The sequence below is a fragment of the Sceloporus occidentalis genome, unplaced genomic scaffold, assembly GCF_023333645.1.
Source record: "Sceloporus occidentalis isolate IW3139 unplaced genomic scaffold, rSceOcc1.0.p SCAF_3, whole genome shotgun sequence".
In the NCBI taxonomy this organism is placed as follows: Eukaryota; Metazoa; Chordata; class Lepidosauria; order Squamata; family Phrynosomatidae; genus Sceloporus; species Sceloporus occidentalis.
The window spans coordinates 237,784,085-237,803,608 of NW_028316983.1; the positions used below are offsets into that span (position 1 = coordinate 237,784,085).

The window sequence follows — 19,524 nt, forward strand, 5'->3', positions numbered from 1 at the left end:
TTTTGCATTGGTCACCACAAATCTGTCAGGAGATTTTCTAGTTCTTTGACTACGTCTAGGTACTAACTCTGTTGTTCTGCCTCTCTCTTCCTCATCTCTGTCTACACTGGAAGTTGTGGCTTTCTTACTGAATCTCTTGTCCTCTGTCATGCGTGTGGTTTTTGGTCTGGACATTTCACTATCTGAGGAGCTATCACTGCTACTCGTGGATGGTTCTTCTGGTTTTACTATAACCCCTCCATTTCCTGGAGATGCTTGGCTTTGGGTCTGAGTCTCTGCCTCACTTGAGTTGCCTAACTTCACAAACACTTCCTTATTTGCATGGAGTTTTTCCCAACCAGCATATCTTTCAAAATTGGCAGATCTCGAATGTCTCACTTCTTTTCCTCCTAAATAGAATTTGTAACTGTTTCCAGAATACCCCAAAAACATCATTCTTCTACTCTTGGGTTCACCTTTGTTTCTAAAGCATGCAGGTGTGTACACATATGCATATTGACCAAAGATTCTTAGGTATTTAAAATTAGGAATTCTACCATATAGAACTCTATAAGGAATATCATCTATTACTGAATGATAGAGTCTATTGGTTATGTGTACAGCTGTCAAAACAGCTTCACCCCAAAAATTATCACTTACACCCGCATCAGCCATCATACAAGCAGTTAACTTTTTGATTTCTTGAATCTTTCTCTCTGCAAGCCCATCCTCACTAGGACATGCAGGATTTGTTGTGTGGTGTGTTATGCCAACCTTTTGAAACCAATAAAACAATTCATTAGATAAAAATTCCCCGCCTTTATCAGTTATAATTGTGTCTACTCTGAAATCAAATTTTCTTTCAACCATTCTTATCCAAGATTTTAAGCTTTGCCCAGCGTCTGACTTATTTTTCAGTATTCTGACAAATGTAAATCTAGTGTATCTGTCCACAATTACCAAATAATACTTGCATCCTCCTATAGATAAACAGTTTGCGTGGGCAACGTCAGCATGTACAAATTCAAAAGGTCTTCGTGCAATTCTTTTTGTCTTTTTTGCTACAGGATATGACTTAATTTTCACTTGACTACAAATGGTACAATCCAAATGATTTTTACAGTCTGCCACTCTCAGATCAGGGCACATACTGATTAGGTTCTTTAAGCATTTAAAGCTTGCATGACCAAATTTTCTATGTAACTCATGTATACAATCCTTGTGTAACGGAACATTATCAACATTGTTTACATTCTCTACTTTGTAATGATCAACATTTTCCTCTAGGAAATAAAGCTTATCTTTCTTTAGCCCTATTCCGCAAAGCTCACCATTTAACTTTATCTTGCAAAAATTCTTTTCAAAAATTACAGTGTAGTCCTGGTCTGTTAATCTACTGACTGATAATAAATTGTTTTCCAACTCTCTCACATGTAGCACATTATTAAATTCTTGTTTTAACCCCGGAATGTAAACAGATCCCATTTCTTTTACTGAACTTACTTCATTGCCATTAGCTAGAATTACTGCATTAATATTGGCAGATTTCCTATTTTCAATCAACTCAATGTCATTACACATATTACTAGTTGCACCAGAATCTATTAACCATTTAGAATCTTTTCTATGTTTCTCTTTTATCATTGTTGCACGTTCCTTCTTGTTGTAACTGCCCCTGAAAAATGTCGGCTTGTTCTGTCTCTGTTGCTGAAAGTTCCGCGTCTGCGGTCTGTTATCTCTCTGTCTGTACTGGTCAGCAGCCAATTGTTGACAGTTTCTTTGCAAATGTCCTGCCTTTCCACAGTGGTAACAACGTCGTTTTTCTCTAACGGGAGCTGCTGCTTGGTGTTCTCTTAACTCAGGAGCCTGGTGCAGTCTAGGTGCTGATTTCTGTGAGTCTTCTTTTTCAGACAATCTTCTCTGATTTTCCTCCAAAATTCTTGCTACTATTAAGTCTCTGCTTAGTTCAGCCTCAGGCAGATTCTGAAGACTGTTAGTGATGGAGTCCCATGAACTGTCTAAAGACTCTATTAGGATGTAACATTGCTGTTCTTTGTTTATTTGGACACCTCTTAATTCTGCCTCCACAAACAGGTTTTGCATTTTCTTTAAATGTTCAATCACACACTGTCCCTTAGTCATCTTTTGTCTATAGATTCTTTTAGACCAAAGCATTTTGGCAAAAGCTGTAGTTGGAGTATGTAGCCTTTCAAGAGTCTCCCAAACTTCTTTTGCGGAGCCCTTATCTCTCACATCGTTTATCATGTCCTCTTCGAGCATCAAATACAAGCATGCTTTTGCCTTGCTATCTCTTTCTTTGGCGGCTGCATTTGCATCGGCTGCTAGCCCCGTCTCGACTGTGGCCCATAAACCTTCTTTAATCAGTAGTGACTGTGCATAAACTTTCCAGGTGGAGTAATTGTGGGAGTTTAACTTGCTAAACTTCAACACTTCCATCTTATCTTGTGCAGTGACTCAATTTGGCAAAGTCCTTCCTGAGTTTGCACAGCTGCCTCGTCTCGGGCTTTTCCAAAACACAAAACACTTCACTCACGAGCTTACCAGTGCAGCGTACACAGCTTGCTCTGATCGGTCGTCCACAAAACTTTCTTTCTCTTCCAGGAAAGTTCAGCTTCTGTGGATGCTGGGTGTTCCAGTAACTGGCTCTGGGCCCATAACCCTTGTTAGGGATGATGGGAGTTGCAGCTCTTCTCCTGGCTTTCACTCTCACCCCCTTGGTCAGCAGAAGAACAACCAGTTTGACCAGTAGCTCTGAGAATTGGCTGAAGATGTCTTCCAATCTTCTCTGGAGTCTGCTGGTTCTTGTTCAGCTCTCAAGACACCAGTCAACACAGTAGTCTTCTTAAAAAGATCTACTTTTATTCTACTATATACACTATGCACAAAACAATTCACTACTCACAAAACTCACACTACTATACTCCTCAATACCCACACTACTATACTCCTCAATACCCACACTACTATACTCCTCAATACCCACACTACTATACTCCTCAATACCCACTAAACGTATTGCCATACATTATTGTTTATATAGACATTTGTCTCTGTATTCATTATACAGTTGCCACCTCCTGGGCGTGTACATACATTATGATTGACATACCATACTTGGCTCAATCTAGACCTCACATTGCATCATACATTACTGTCCACTCAATGACTCTCAGGTGATATCAATTTGCACCTTTTCACTTTGTCACTGCCTCATATGTCCTTGGCTTTCAGGACCTTCTAATTACATTACTTACAACACCTGTGTGACAATTCAATAACTTTTGCTGTGTCATGTTACTTTCAAATACATTCATATACATATTATATTTCTTGTGACTATATATCCCATGTGGCTTTTTCCTGACAATCCCCTCCGAAATAGAATATTGTATGTGAATTATATTGTCATTCCAATCAACTGAGACAATCTCTCGTGTTTTTCAACTGTCAAAGCCTTTGTAAAAATGTCTGCTATGTTGTGTTGTGTCTCTATGTACTTTAACTCTATTTCTCCTTTCTGGACCATTTCTCTTACGTTCTGGTATCTTACACCTACGTACTTTGTTCTGTTTTTCAGACTTTCTGTTTCTGCCATTGCTATACAGGACTGCGAATCTTCATGACTTTCTACAGGAATTTTAAAGCTTTCATTCAAATCAATCAATAATTGTTCTATCCACTGTACCTCATTTGTGACTTCATTCAAAGCTGCGAACTCAGCCTCACTAGTGCTCAATGCTACGTTTGTCTGTTTTCTACTTCTCCACACAATGGGACTTTCGCTGTATCTTATAATCATTCCAGTCACTGACTTTTTGTCCCCTGATTCCGAAGCAAATGAACTATCTACATAACAATCCAAATCAGCATTGCTTTTTCTAATTATCAACCTCTTGTCTATGGTTCCTTTCAGATACCTAATCAAATGTTTCACTGCTGTCCAATCCTCAATTCTCGGGTCGTTTACTCTTCTTGCCAAAACATGAACCGCGTACGAGATGTCTGGTCTGGTATGGCTAGAAATAAACTGTAAAGATCCAACAACACTTCTAAACAATCTTTTATCCTCAAAAGCTCTTGTAACTTCCTCTGACACAAAACTTGTAGTCATCGGAGTTTTCACAACCTTTGCACTCTGTAAACCACATTTCTCAATTAACCTTTCAATTTTCTTGCTTTGACTCAGCAAACAATGCCCTTCTTCAGTCCATTCTACATTTATCCCTAAGTAAGACTTCAACATACCTAAATCTTTCAACACAAATTTCTTTGACAATTCATTTTTCACCAACTCAATTTCTTTCTTTGATTTGGCTGCAACGCACAAATCATCCACATAGATCAACAAAATTACATCTCCTTTTGTGTATACACAAGCATCAGCAACACTTCTCTTGTAACCTAACTTCTCCAATTCATCATTGATGCATATATTCCAAGCTCTTGCACTTTGCTTGAGACCGTACAATGCTTTCTTCAACCTGTATACATTCTGACTACCACCTACTTCAAAACCTTGAGGTTGCTCCATGAAAATTTCTTCTTCTAAATTGGCATTTAAATAAGCCGTCTCAAAATCAAAATGCTCTACAATCAGATCTCTCTTTCCTGCAACTGCTAATACCATTCTTAAACTCTCTGCTTTTGCGGTTGGAGAAAAAGTTTTGTCATAATTTTCAAACTGTTCCTGTGAAAAGCCTTTTGCTACCAACCTTGCCTTATATTTCACACTACCATCAGGCATGTCTTTCCTTTTATAAACCCACTTGCAACCAATGACTTTTTTATCCTTGGGTCTTCCTACTATTTCAAAAACATCTTTCCTTTCTAAGCAATCAAATTCACACTCCATTGCTTCACACCACTTCTCCTGTTCCTCTTTAGGAAAATTTTCTATTTCAGCAAAACTTTCTGGTTCTTCAAAAACCAAACAAGCTTTTGCATTGGTCACCACAAATCTGTCAGGAGATTTTCTAGTTCTTTGACTACGTCTAGGTACTAACTCTGTTGTTCTGCCTCTCTCTTCCTCATCTCTGTCTACACTGGAAGTTGTGGCTTTCTTACTGAATCTCTTGTCCTCTGTCATGCGTGTGGTTTTTGGTCTGGACATTTCACTATCTGAGGAGCTATCACTGCTACTCGTGGATGGTTCTTCTGGTTTTACTATAACCCCTCCATTTCCTGGAGATGCTTGGCTTTGGGTCTGAGTCTCTGCCTCACTTGAGTTGCCTAACTTCACAAACACTTCCTTATTTGCATGGAGTTTTTCCCAACCAGCATATCTTTCAAAATTGGCAGATCTCGAATGTCTCACTTCTTTTCCTCCTAAATAGAATTTGTAACTGTTTCCAGAATACCCCAAAAACATCATTCTTCTACTCTTGGGTTCACCTTTGTTTCTAAAGCATGCAGGTGTGTACACATATGCATATTGACCAAAGATTCTTAGGTATTTAAAATTAGGAATTCTACCATATAGAACTCTATAAGGAATATCATCTATTACTGAATGATAGAGTCTATTGGTTATGTGTACAGCTGTCAAAACAGCTTCACCCCAAAAATTATCACTTACACCCGCATCAGCCATCATACAAGCAGTTAACTTTTTGATTTCTTGAATCTTTCTCTCTGCAAGCCCATCCTCACTAGGACATGCAGGATTTGTTGTGTGGTGTGTTATGCCAACCTTTTGAAACCAATAAAACAATTCATTAGATAAAAATTCCCCGCCTTTATCAGTTATAATTGTGTCTACTCTGAAATCAAATTTTCTTTCAACCATTCTTATCCAAGATTTTAAGCTTTGCCCAGCGTCTGACTTATTTTTCAGTATTCTGACAAATGTAAATCTAGTGTATCTGTCCACAATTACCAAATAATACTTGCATCCTCCTATAGATAAACAGTTTGCGTGGGCAACGTCAGCATGTACAAATTCAAAAGGTCTTCGTGCAATTCTTTTTGTCTTTTTTGCTACAGGATATGACTTAATTTTCACTTGACTACAAATGGTACAATCCAAATGATTTTTACAGTCTGCCACTCTCAGATCAGGGCACATACTGATTAGGTTCTTTAAGCATTTAAAGCTTGCATGACCAAATTTTCTATGTAACTCATGTATACAATCCTTGTGTAACGGAACATTATCAACATTGTTTACATTCTCTACTTTGTAATGATCAACATTTTCCTCTAGGAAATAAAGCTTATCTTTCTTTAGCCCTATTCCGCAAAGCTCACCATTTAACTTTATCTTGCAAAAATTCTTTTCAAAAATTACAGTGTAGTCCTGGTCTGTTAATCTACTGACTGATAATAAATTGTTTTCCAACTCTCTCACATGTAGCACATTATTAAATTCTTGTTTTAACCCCGGAATGTAAACAGATCCCATTTCTTTTACTGAACTTACTTCATTGCCATTAGCTAGAATTACTGCATTAATATTGGCAGATTTCCTATTTTCAATCAACTCAATGTCATTACACATATTACTAGTTGCACCAGAATCTATTAACCATTTAGAATCTTTTCTATGTTTCTCTTTTATCATTGTTGCACGTTCCTTCTTGTTGTAACTGCCCCTGAAAAATGTCGGCTTGTTCTGTCTCTGTTGCTGAAAGTTCCGCGTCTGCGGTCTGTTATCTCTCTGTCTGTACTGGTCAGCAGCCAATTGTTGACAGTTTCTTTGCAAATGTCCTGCCTTTCCACAGTGGTAACAACGTCGTTTTTCTCTAACGGGAGCTGCTGCTTGGTGTTCTCTTAACTCAGGAGCCTGGTGCAGTCTAGGTGCTGATTTCTGTGAGTCTTCTTTTTCAGACAATCTTCTCTGATTTTCCTCCAAAATTCTTGCTACTATTAAGTCTCTGCTTAGTTCAGCCTCAGGCAGATTCTGAAGACTGTTAGTGATGGAGTCCCATGAACTGTCTAAAGACTCTATTAGGATGTAACATTGCTGTTCTTTGTTTATTTGGACACCTCTTAATTCTGCCTCCACAAACAGGTTTTGCATTTTCTTTAAATGTTCAATCACACACTGTCCCTTAGTCATCTTTTGTCTATAGATTCTTTTAGACCAAAGCATTTTGGCAAAAGCTGTAGTTGGAGTATGTAGCCTTTCAAGAGTCTCCCAAACTTCTTTTGCGGAGCCCTTATCTCTCACATCGTTTATCATGTCCTCTTCGAGCATCAAATACAAGCATGCTTTTGCCTTGCTATCTCTTTCTTTGGCGGCTGCATTTGCATCGGCTGCTAGCCCCGTCTCGACTGTGGCCCATAAACCTTCTTTAATCAGTAGTGACTGTGCATAAACTTTCCAGGTGGAGTAATTGTGGGAGTTTAACTTGCTAAACTTCAACACTTCCATCTTATCTTGTGCAGTGACTCAATTTGGCAAAGTCCTTCCTGAGTTTGCACAGCTGCCTCGTCTCGGGCTTTTCCAAAACACAAAACACTTCACTCACGAGCTTACCAGTGCAGCGTACACAGCTTGCTCTGATCGGTCGTCCACAAAACTTTCTTTCTCTTCCAGGAAAGTTCAGCTTCTGTGGATGCTGGGTGTTCCAGTAACTGGCTCTGGGCCCATAACCCTTGTTAGGGATGATGGGAGTTGCAGCTCTTCTCCTGGCTTTCACTCTCACCCCCTTGGTCAGCAGAAGAACAACCAGTTTGACCAGTAGCTCTGAGAATTGGCTGAAGATGTCTTCCAATCTTCTCTGGAGTCTGCTGGTTCTTGTTCAGCTCTCAAGACACCAGTCAACACAGTAGTCTTCTTAAAAAGATCTACTTTTATTCTACTATATACACTATGCACAAAACAATTCACTACTCACAAAACTCACACTACTATACTCCTCAATACCCACACTACTATACTCCTCAATACCCACACTACTATACTCCTCAATACCCACACTACTATACTCCTCAATACCCACTAAACGTATTGCCATACATTATTGTTTATATAGACATTTGTCTCTGTATTCATTATACAGTTGCCACCTCCTGGGCGTGTACATACATTATGATTGACATACCATACTTGGCTCAATCTAGACCTCACATTGCATCATACATTACTGTCCACTCAATGACTCTCAGGTGATATCAATTTGCACCTTTTCACTTTGTCATTGCCTCATATGTCCTTGGCTTTCAGGACCTTCTAATTACATTACTTACAACACCTGTGTGACAATTCAATAACTTTTGCTGTGTCATGTTACTTTCAAATACATTCATATACATATTATATTTCTTGTGACTATATATCCCATGTGGCTTTTTCCTGACAATGTTGGGTGGGGTTTGTAATAATAATAAAAAAATAAATTTCCAAGCTCTGGTACTGTAACAATGCCACATCCATAGTAATGCTGGGAGGTATCTCAAAAATCATCTGTTATTATTATTATTATTATTATTAACCTTTATTTAATAATGGAGCCCTGGTGGTGCAGTGGCTAAATGCCTGTACTGCAGCCATTCACTCAAAACCACAAGGTTGCGAGTTCAAGACCAGCAAAAGGGCCCAAGCTCGACTCAGACTTGCATCCTTCCGAGGTCGCTAAAATGAGTACCCAGACTGTTGGGGGCAAATTAGCTTACTTGCTAATTAGCTTACTTGCTGTTCACCGCTATGATCTTTGGAATAACGGTATATAAATAAAACAAATTAATTAACAAAAACAAATTAATTAATTAATTAAAGTGCTGTAAATTTACACAGCGCTGTACATACAATCTTTTTAATTAGACAGTTCCCTGCCCTCAGGCTTACAATCTAAAAAGACACGACACAAAAGGAGAAGGGAGTGGTGGTGGGGAAGGGGATGAGGGCCAGCAGTTCTTCTCTACCTCCGAGGCCTGGACCAAGGCAGATGGACTGGAGGGAGGACTTGGCTTCTTGGAGCTAGCCTGCCTCTCTCTCCCTAAATATGGTGGATGAAGAGTGGGCTTGTCTTCTTCCAGGCAGGCCTGTTGGAGCTAGCCTGCCTCTCTCCCCCTCAAGATGGTGGATGAAGGGAGGGTTTGTCTTCTTCCATGCAGGCCTGTTGGAGCTAGACCTTCTCACTCAGTGCAGGAAGGAAAAATCCATGACAAATGAGAGATCACCATTTTCTGAGACAGTCTAGTCCACCATCAAACATCTCTTACTTCAGAGTTTCTTCTAAATGTTTAGTCAAAATTTACTTTTGTGTAATTTGAATCCATTGGTTCATGTCCAGTGGATTGGAGCAATTGAAGGAGTGAGCCAGAAAGAAACTTGTTCCATCTTCCACATGGTAATTCCTCAGATATTTAAAGATGGTTTAAATATTCTTCATTCTTCACTTCTCTATGATTAAACATACCCAAACTCCCTCAAACTTTCCTCATAGGGCTTGGCTTCCATGCTCTTTACCGTTTTGGTTGCCTTCTTCTGGACATATTCTAGTTTGTCCTTCCTCAAATGTAAAGACTGAGTTGACAAGAGAATAGTAATGAGTTCATGTGAATGTTTCATATTGTTCAATAAATAAAGCTGGTTAATCAAATCAGTTCACAAATAAAATATTTTCATTGTAGTTACTGCATCTCCAGGAAACCTTTGATGATGGGACCCGTCAGTGCTATTCACTGACTCTTGTCCTTGGAAAAGAAGACATAGATGTATAGTGGTTTGGGTTTATTACATTGATATCTGGGATCACTACTCCATAAAATATTTTTCTTCCCCAACAATCATTAATTATTTCGGAGGAATGTTGCTACAGTACTGCGTTTTTGGATAGATTTGCAAATAAGTAGTTGATTTACTCATTAGATTTATATCCCATATTTCACTCCAAAATTAGAATCATGCCAACTCACTGTAAAATGGAAAAACAAGCCAATATCTAAAGCTGACGTTAAATCACAGTTAAATTAAAATTACAGTTGGCCCTCCATATCCACGACCTCTCCATCCACCAGTTCAACCATCCATGGTCTGAAATATATTCCAAAATCATCATCATCATTGTTGTTGTCGTCATCGTTGTCATGATCCAAAGTAATCCTTGGTTTTTTCATTTTATATAAGGGACAGCATTTTGCTACACCATTGCATATAATGAGACTTGCGTGTCTACAGATTTTGGTTTCTGTGGGATGTTGAATCAAACCACAGCAGATACCAAGGGTCCACTGTAACTAAATTAAATCAAAATGAAAAGCTTCTTCCTCTTCAGCAACCAGCCAGTTGCCAGATGCCTATCTGGAGAAAAAAGGTCGTGCCTTCTGATGGAAAGTCAATTGGAAGGAACCAATCCTGCTTCTGTTAGGGTGATGTTCCTGAACTGACCAAGTGTGCCTCTGAAAATGGTAGGGCTGAGAGATAGTCCTTCCCCTGAGAGCTCAATTCTGAGTTTGGGGAAATTTAAAGAACTTCTTTGAAACAATAGAAGTAACAATTTTTCTTCCCACATACCCTTGATCTTTATTTAATCCGAGCCGTTCTCTTAGAGGCTACTCTTCCTGTATGCTGTTATTTCAGGCAATTAGCCATTGTACTGGTAAAAGCTCTGTCATCTCTGAGATAAATTTAGTACAAAGGCTCTTTCTGTAAGAAGTCAGAAACTTGGCTTAATAATGATTTGACAATCAGTAATGGGAACTCTGGAGTTGATCGGAAACCTACTAAGCATTCTTTGGTTAGATCATCCATAATGCCAGATAACCTTCCCAGAAAGGCAGCTTATCCAGTGCTACCAATCTTTCCCAGCACTGTCAAGTCACATGAAAGCATTACAGAGTCTCTGGGACTACACTCTCCTTTCATACAGGACAACAACATGTCTCAGTTGTTCCCCTGCTCCCTGCAATGCATCAGATGTTCTCAACCTTTGGCCCTCCGGATATTTTGGACTTCAGCTTCCATAAACCCCAGCCAGCACAACCAGTGGTCAAGGATTTTGGCAGTTGAAATTCAGAACAGTTGGAGGACCAAAGGTGATCACTACTGTTCTTTATCACTCAGAAACATAGCTGTGTTAGTCTGGAATATCAGTATGCAAAGGCATCTTGAAGACTAACAGGCTGCATATATAATGCAAAATAAATGCAATTTGACACCAGTTTAACATGGCTCAGTGCTATGGAATTATCAGAGTTGAAAGCTTTGTGATCTATTTAGCCTTCTCTCTGAGAGAGCTCTAGTGCCACAACAAATTACACATCCCAGGATTCCATAGAATGCAGCTGTGACAGTTAAAGCAGTGTCAAACTGCATTAATTCTGCAGTGTGGCAGTAGCCTGAGTGGAAGACATAACATAAGCTCTTGTAAACTTGGGGCCTGAGCAGATGGGCAGGATACCATGGGCCTATGCTAAGGCCCTTTTGGGTCAGGATCTTGCTTGGACCACTGGATCAGTGTCCAGACTGGTTGATCCCAGCCTGGGGCTTTTGGTGTGCAAACCAAACAGCATCTCCAACAGGATCACATGAGACCGAGGGGAACATGGGATTTATGCCTCATATGGACAGAATCTTGATCTACTTTCTCATCATGCAAGATTTCTTTGATAGCCGAGTCAGTGTTATTTTTTCTGAAAACTAAACTGGCATTCTAGCCCATGAAGAATGCTGGCAGGTGTAGATTTCAAGATCTATTCCTGAAAAGACCATTAAGTCTGCTTCCCCATGAGCTCCACATGAATGTGTTGGCATCACTGAGGCTCACCTGTAGGGCAAACCTTCACACAGAGAGTGTGCGTTGAGGCTGCAAAACCCTGTGGGAACATTGGTGCTTTGCACATTTTTCTGGAGCTCTAGAATTGCGAAGTCGCATGACCCGTCTACAGGCCACTGCAGTCTTCTGAGTCATTTTCTCATTTTGTCTGCCACAAACATTATGGACAGTGGGTGCAGTGGAAATTAGATACACAGATTTTTAAATTTACTTTGTAGATTTTATATACTTTTTCTGAATCAGGTGATCCTTAGAGAATTTGCATCAGGTTGTACCCCTCTCCAAAAGACACAATAAAACAACCCACTGACCTAAGCCTTGCATATTGTTTTTATAGACATTTGAGAAGTGACTGATATAGCTTTTAGGGTAGGACCTAGCTACTACATTGAGAATAGCATATAGATTCTTAATAATTTTGGCATTGGAATATCCTGTTCAGGAAAATATGTCTACAGCTGGACTGGAGAAACTGTGGCTGTCTAGATGGCATGGATTCCAGTCTCTATCAGCCCTAGCCTGCCTTGCCAATGATGAGTACCAGATTTTGGAAAATTTTCTTTTAAGATGACGAATACAATATTTAAGACAATTTGTTCATATGTTTACTCCTCCAAAGTTACTATATATATATATATATATATATATATATATATATATAAACTATGTAATGGGTAGAGTTTTATACTCCTGGCCTTCGCATCCTTTTCTTCAGTTCTTTATCTGAGAATGAATGCTTTATGTCTACTTGACACTATGGATAGGAGACACTTTTTCCCTTGTTTCACTAATGTTGATGATTTCTCATTTATTTATTTGTTTGTCTGCTAAGTGGCAAAACTAAAGAGGTTTCTTACAGCTCAAGACCTTGCAGCTCTATTTGCAACAAAAACAATTCAATAGGAGATTATATATATATATATATATATATATATATATATTGCCCGAGTGAACTGTACAGTACTTCCAAACATGATACTTTTGTGCCAAACAAAATTACATAATTGTATCATTTTATGCATACAGCATAAAATAGCAAAGTGATAGTCTGTATAGGATGATAATCTCATTTATTGCATTTTTTTTACTTTTTTATCCCCCCCCCCCAAAAAAAAAGAAAAGAAAAGAAAAGAAAAGAAATGGAAGAGAAAGATATTCTTTTCAAAATCCTGCTTCTCCAGTTGAGCCACCTTCCTGCAGCAGGGAATTTTAATCTAGTAAAAGCCTATTCACAGGCAGTCACTGAGGTTCAGAAACTTGGAGAGTTCTTGCAGAACTATTTGATTTGTATAAAAAGAAGGAAGGGAGGGAGATTAAAAAAAAAGGAATGTGGAAATACCTTTTATTATTATTTATTATTATTATTATTATTATTAAACTTTATTTCTAACGCGCTGTAATTATACACAGTGCTGTACAAAGTCGGTAAACTAAAAGCCTGCCCAAGGCGTACACTCTAAGATAGTAACAATTAAAAAGAGGAATAGATAAAATTACCATATAGAAAAGAAAAAACAAATTAAAAACATCCAATATAAAAACAAATCACATCACATCAAATATTATCAGACAGCCAGATGACAATCACAAATTCCCTGAGAACGCTTCCCTAAACAATATGGTTTTCAGCTCAGCCTTAAAGCTGGTTAGGGAAGTGATGAGCCGTGCATGCAGAGGAAGAAGGTTCCAGGAATGAGGGGCAGCAAGAGAGAAGGGACGGATCCGGGATGGGGCAGAGAAGATCTTGGGTTGAGAGAGGAGACTTTGGCTACCAGAGTGTGAGTAGGGATATAGGGAGAGAGAAGATCAGTTAAATAAAGAGGGGCCAGCCCATGCAGGGCTTTAAAGGTGAGTAGCAAAAGTTTGTACCTGATGCGGAAAGGAAAAGGGAGCCAGTGAAGGGAGGACAACAGAGGGGAGACATGATCATAACGGTGAGCGAGTGAAATAATGCGTGCAGCTGAATGCTGAACAGAAATTAATGGGTGGAGATGAGAGAGGGGAAGCCCTGCCAAGAGGAGGTTACAGTAGTCTAGTCGTGAGACCACTAGGGCATGGACCAGTGTTTTTGCGGTAGAAGCTGAGAGATATGGATGGATTTTGGCGATATTATAGGGAAAAAATCTACAGACTTTGGCTGTAGTCTGGATCTGAGGGATAAATGACAAAGAGGAGTCAAAGATGAAACCTTTAAAAGTAACTGGTTTTTAGTTCAGCATGAGCTTTTGCATGCTATATTGAGTGGTATTAGGACCTTAGGCTTATAAAGTTGTGGGAGTGGGATGGAATGCAATGGGATCCAGAAAGCTGCAAAACTGCAAACCCTTGTCCTATATTTTCAAGGGGCTGGCCCTTTCAGATCTTTACGTTGGTCAGTTATTGTTGATAACAATATTATTGTTATTATATTGATGTGTGAAAGCAACAAATCTGCTTGTCAAAAGTTAAAATTTAACAAACCCTTGGGTTCAAAACTCCAGGCTAAGGTTCTTTTTATATGTGCAGAAGCAAGGACACTTGTATTAATATGTTCAGTGCACTATGAAGCCATTTTAATCTACATTGTACACTGCCTCGAATGTTGGGAAGAAGCGGGTGATAAATAAAATTTATTACTACTACTATTACTACTACTACTACTACTAGAATAGCGTACAATATAATTTAAAACATAACAGCTAAAACAATATGGAGTACAAAACTTAAAAAAACTTTAGACTATACTGTACATCCAATTAATATACTGCTTTTAAGACATTAACAATTAAACATTTAAAATACATATCACATACTAAAGACAGTACCACCTTACTTTATAATGTTCTCCCCTGTAAGTTAAGACAGTTTAAACAGGAAGGTCTTTCTCTGCCAGGGAAAAACAGCAGAGAGGGACAGAATTCCTTCGAAAGGAGTTCCAACGCCTAGAAGACTCTTTCTCTTGTCCTCACCTGCCAAGCTTGGGAGAGTAGTGGGATGGAAAGAAAGCTCTCTCCTGAAGATCATTGAGGAAATATGGGCTTTCTGGCAGCTTTCATGAAGAATGGAGCCAGGTGTTATGTCTGCTCTTTCATGGATTGTTTCTCATCACTGGACTTTTGTGTAAACACGAAGAATATAAGTTCTTCAAGCCAAACTCCCCCAGTCTTCACTGGTCCATGGTCCCTGTTTGTCCAAAGAATGTGTGATAAGCAACACCAAAAGGATCTGTACAACTAGGAAATGTCATGCTAATTTCAAAGGCAACATCTCTGCCAAATCAATGCTATTTTAGTTCAGATATTCTGCATGTGTTTACACATGCTGGAAAGGTTGTTCTTTTCAACTGTCTGGCTTTCTCATTGAGCTTTAGATCTGAAAGTCAAACCGATACCTTCTTAACCTATGTATAATTGGATTTAAGAGCTTAGAATAACCTTGCTGGCCTCTTTCTTTTCTCTTTCCTCCATGCAACCTACCATTAGCAGCTGATTGCTAATGATAATGCTTATAGAGGAAAGAACCCATCTTGCCACTTTGAACATTTTTGAAAAAGCTTTTAGTCAGAGAAATGTTAATTCTGTATATAAACCAAGCAAGCACATATTCTGATTGTTTTCCTAACCAAATGAAGAGCTCAGCTGGATGTAACAGTAAGTGGGAAGACAAGATAGGGAGCTCAATAGTTCTTCCCTGCTGCATTCAAAGGGAAACCTTTATACTGCTACTCACACAATGTCTATCTCTGCCTGAGCTGCTTCATATGGTTGCTATGAGGATCAGGTGTGGTAGAAGAGAACCATGCACATTGCCATGAGCTCACTGGAGGAATGTCAATATATAAAGGTAAACTACAGTTACCTTTATATATATATAGGTAACTACAGTTGGCCCATTTATATATATAGGTAACTACAGTTGGCCCATATCCATGAATTTTTTTTTAATCAATGGTTTCAACCATCCGCAGCTTGAAAATGTTCAAAAAACAAATATAAATTCCAGAAAGCAAACCTTGATTTTGCCATTTTATATAAGGGACACCATTTTACTATGTCACTGTATTTAATGGGACTTGAGCATTCACAGATTTTGGTATTCACAGGAGGTCCTGGAATCAAACCCCAGCAGATACCAATGGCCCACTGTAAAACTATCCAACTACTTCTGATTCCTGAGTCCCCAGCCAGGAGGGGCATTAAAGTAAGGATGGTGAACTTGTGACCCACCAGATGCTGTTTAACTGCAGCTCCCATAATTTCCAACCATGGGCCATGATGGCTGGGGTGGATGGGAGTTGGAGTCCAATGACATCTGGAGGGGCACATCTCTTTTGCTGCTTTAAATGTTAAGCCCTGTACAACTGGTGAAGTCTTCATGTAATACTTTCATGATACCTAGTTTGAGTTGCATGTGTCTTACATTTGGAGCTAAACTTGCAGTCACAGGAAATGGATATCAGACTTCAGGACTGATCCTAATAGTAGACAGTTTGAGATGGCTGCCTTACGCAGAAGATGCCTGGTTAGTGCAAGGTGAGAGAATGAGGAGTTGGAGGACAGAGTTGTGTGCTGGGTGAAACTCTGCCTTGAATCACTCTGACTTGGCTTTGCCTAGGAGGCCGCCGCAAATAAACACATGAGCCAAAGCTGGAGGAAAGGCCACAACTTTATTCAGCAAGCAACGAAATTGGTAGGGTTGGCCCAAAGCATGAAGTCAGGATCTGTACTATCGAATAACCCCCCGGTTGTTTGATAAGCCGCATGCCTGGTAACTGCCAGGCAATGGGATGACCTAGGGCAGTGATGGTGAACCTTTTAGGCCGAGTGCCCAAACTGCAACCCAAAACCCACTTATTTATTGCAAAGTGCCATGTCCCTCTGGCTTTCTAATAACTCTGGCAAACTCTGTGCTGGGGTGACAGCACATGTGCCCACAAAGAGGGCTCTGAGTGCCACCCCTGGCACACGTGCCATAGGTTCGCCATCACTGACCTAGGGGCTAAGGAACGCCATTTCGCAGCCATGCCACCAGCCGCTCACATGTTCTCTAAGCCCCTAGTCACCAGGAGGCACTACTGCGTTGTGGACCCTGAAATGGCCACAACGAATGCCCTCATCTTCCCCAGGTACCTAATGGCTCCCATACCAGTGCTCCGTAGCCCTGGTAACCACACCAACCAGATCCATGTCCTATGCTGCTGCCCCTGAAGTTGTGACTAAAACCACCAACCCGAGGGAGGGAGGGTGGGAGAGCCGAGCAGCAAATGGCACTGGGGCCAGAGCACATGGCCCTATATAGGCCAGGACCCAGCATGCATAGCAGGCGTGGTGCCCCTCCCAGGTAGCCCAGCCAATGGGCTGCCCTGGAGGACCAGGGCACACTACAGAGGGGTCCTCCTGCCTCCCAGAGCAGCCCACTGAGGTGGAGGACCTCTCCTCCCCATACCAGCCATCCAATAGCAGTGCAGCTCGTCCCAGCAAGGCATGCTGGGGTGAGCCTGGGAACCTTGCTGTGCGACTCCCGGCGGCAAAGCAGCCTGCTTGGTGAGGCAGGCGACTGCTTGTTCTGCCCATAAATATGGAGGAAAGTGCTGTTCCTTCCCCAGTGTTGATGTAAAATTCTTTACTTAGCATGGGTAGGTGTATAGTCTTGTCCTCTACTTCAGCTATCCTTAGTATACAAATTTTGCTGTATCAAATGCACTTTATTTAACTGTTCAGTGAAGTTCTTCTCTTTCTTTTCCTCTCTTGCAGATAAAGCTTTGCACCCAGGTTTCATACCAGTTCTCAATTAAACTTCATGCATAATATTTGCAGTTGGTTTCAAAGTCATGGTTCGGAAAGGTGAGTGTTCGGGGCTTTAATTCAATATGTCTGTTGTGTAGAATGGTAAAGATAAGCATGATGTATGTAAATACTTAGTGGGTTTGGGGAGTGGGCTTTCAGTGAATGAAAGATTTCTTACTTGGTTGAATATCAGCTTCTTACCAATGAACTGATTAATTGTCTGAGTTTAAGTCATTTTCCTATGCCTTTTTCGATGCATGAAAGGCAGCATGAAAACTTACAGTTTAATCAAAGAAAATTTAATAGACTTGACATTGCAAAAGACTGGAATGCCTTTTGTAAAGCTTAGTTACTGGTTAGAAGAGACAATATGGTGCAGGAGTTTGAGTGTTGGACTAGGACTCTGGGACACCAGGGTTCAAATCCCTGCTTGGCCATGGAAATCCACTGGGAGACTGTGACCAAGTCACACACTCTCAGCCTCAGAGGTTGGCAAAGGCAAACTGCATCTGAAGAAATCTTGCCAAGACCCTGTGATAGAGTTGCCTTAGGGTCGCCATAAGTCAGAAATGACTTGAAGGTACATGACAACAGCAGCAACAAAGAAAAGCTTTGAACTGAAATATGATTGCACATGTGGTCCCGCTCTTTTGGGTTTTGGTGGTGGTGATAGTACAGTGGTTACTGGTTAATGGCTGTTACTTACAGTGAATATGTGGCAGCTTTCTTCAGAGGGGGTTTGCCATTGCCATCCTCTGAGGCTGAGAGATTGTGATTTGCTCAAGGTCACCCTGTGGGTTTTCATGCTCAAGGGGGGATTTGAACCCTGGTCTCTCAGAGTCATAGTCCAACACTCAAACTGTATGCCTCCAAATTACCAGTTGCTGAGGAACATTAGAAGAAGGAGAATGCCATTCTTCTCATCTTCTATTTGGTGACTTTCCAGAGGTGTCTCATTAGCTACTGAAGAGAAATAACAAAAACACTTTAAAGTTCATGAATGGAATGAGATTAAATTTAAGAATTTATTTAATGACAAATGCCAGGCCAAGTGGACTCTGGCTTAGTAACCCAGGGTTCTGCCCTGAACAAGGACTTAAAATGGATTTATATATAATTTTTAGGTGGTACCCATTGAGCAATAAAATGCTAGGCGCCCTAGTGGCACAGTGGTTAAATGCTTGTACTGCAGCCACTCATTCAAAACCATAAGGTTCAGTACCAGCAAAAATGCTCAAGCTTGACTCAGACTTGCATCCTTCTGAGGTCACTAAAATGAATACCCAGATTGTTGGGGGCAATTAGCTTACAGTTGTAAACTGCTTAGAAATTGTTAGTTCAGTATGAAGCAGTATATAAATGAAGCTGTTTGTTTGTTTTTTGCCATGACTTGTAAGTAAATTTGCCAATAAGGAGGAAGAGCATGAGAACATAGAGGTCTCTTGGGATGCTTTATGAAGTGTGGGCGAGACTGAAATATCTAGAGACGATAAGTTTAAAAAAATAAAAATAAAGCTGCTGTAGAAGAAATGTATAGATGGATGAGGCAGCAGATATCAAACCAAGGTATGAAGAATCACCATCAGAACACACTAAAGTTTTGGGACTTAGCTTTTGAAGGACTATCTGTGCTCAGTTGAACCTGTCTGGGCCATAGGATCAGCTTCAACTGCCTTGTTTTCTGGCCCACCATTGAGGTTCATCAGATTGCTAGGTACCACAGACAAGGCCTTTTTAATGGTGGCCCCATGTTCCTGAAATTCTCCTACTAGTGAAAGTTGTATGGCTTCAGCTGTCGGTTTCTGTCTTTAAACTTTCAAATCCTTGCAGGTTCAATGAATATATATATATATATATATATATATATATATATATAATTATTTGCTATGTATCCTGATCATCAGTGGCCACTCTTTTATAACTAGCTATTTTTAATTTACTGGGACTTCAGCTAGCTTTTTAATTGCCTTTTTGCGACATTTGGGGTGGGGGTGACTTTTTGTTTTTTGGGGTGATTTTTTTTTAAAATCAAATTATTG

General features: G+C 40.0%; 1 protein-coding gene across 4 annotated transcripts in view; it reads left to right on the forward strand.

The window, feature by feature from the left end:
• Nucleotides 1–19,524, forward strand: part of EFR3A (EFR3 homolog A) — a 95,209-nt gene that overhangs the window by 18,381 nt on the left and 57,304 nt on the right. For 3 of the 4 annotated variants that reach the window (XM_089517974.1, XM_089517977.1, XM_089517975.1), the window contains exon 2: nt 17,453–17,542. In XM_089517974.1, coding sequence (XP_089374100.1) covers nt 17,530–17,542 — 13 coding nt within the window. In that variant the 5' untranslated portion in view covers nt 17,453–17,529. Of the gene's footprint in view, nt 1–13,631; nt 13,655–17,452; nt 17,543–19,524 lie in introns of those variants that run through there. The other variant, XM_089517976.1, reaches the window with a different exon arrangement.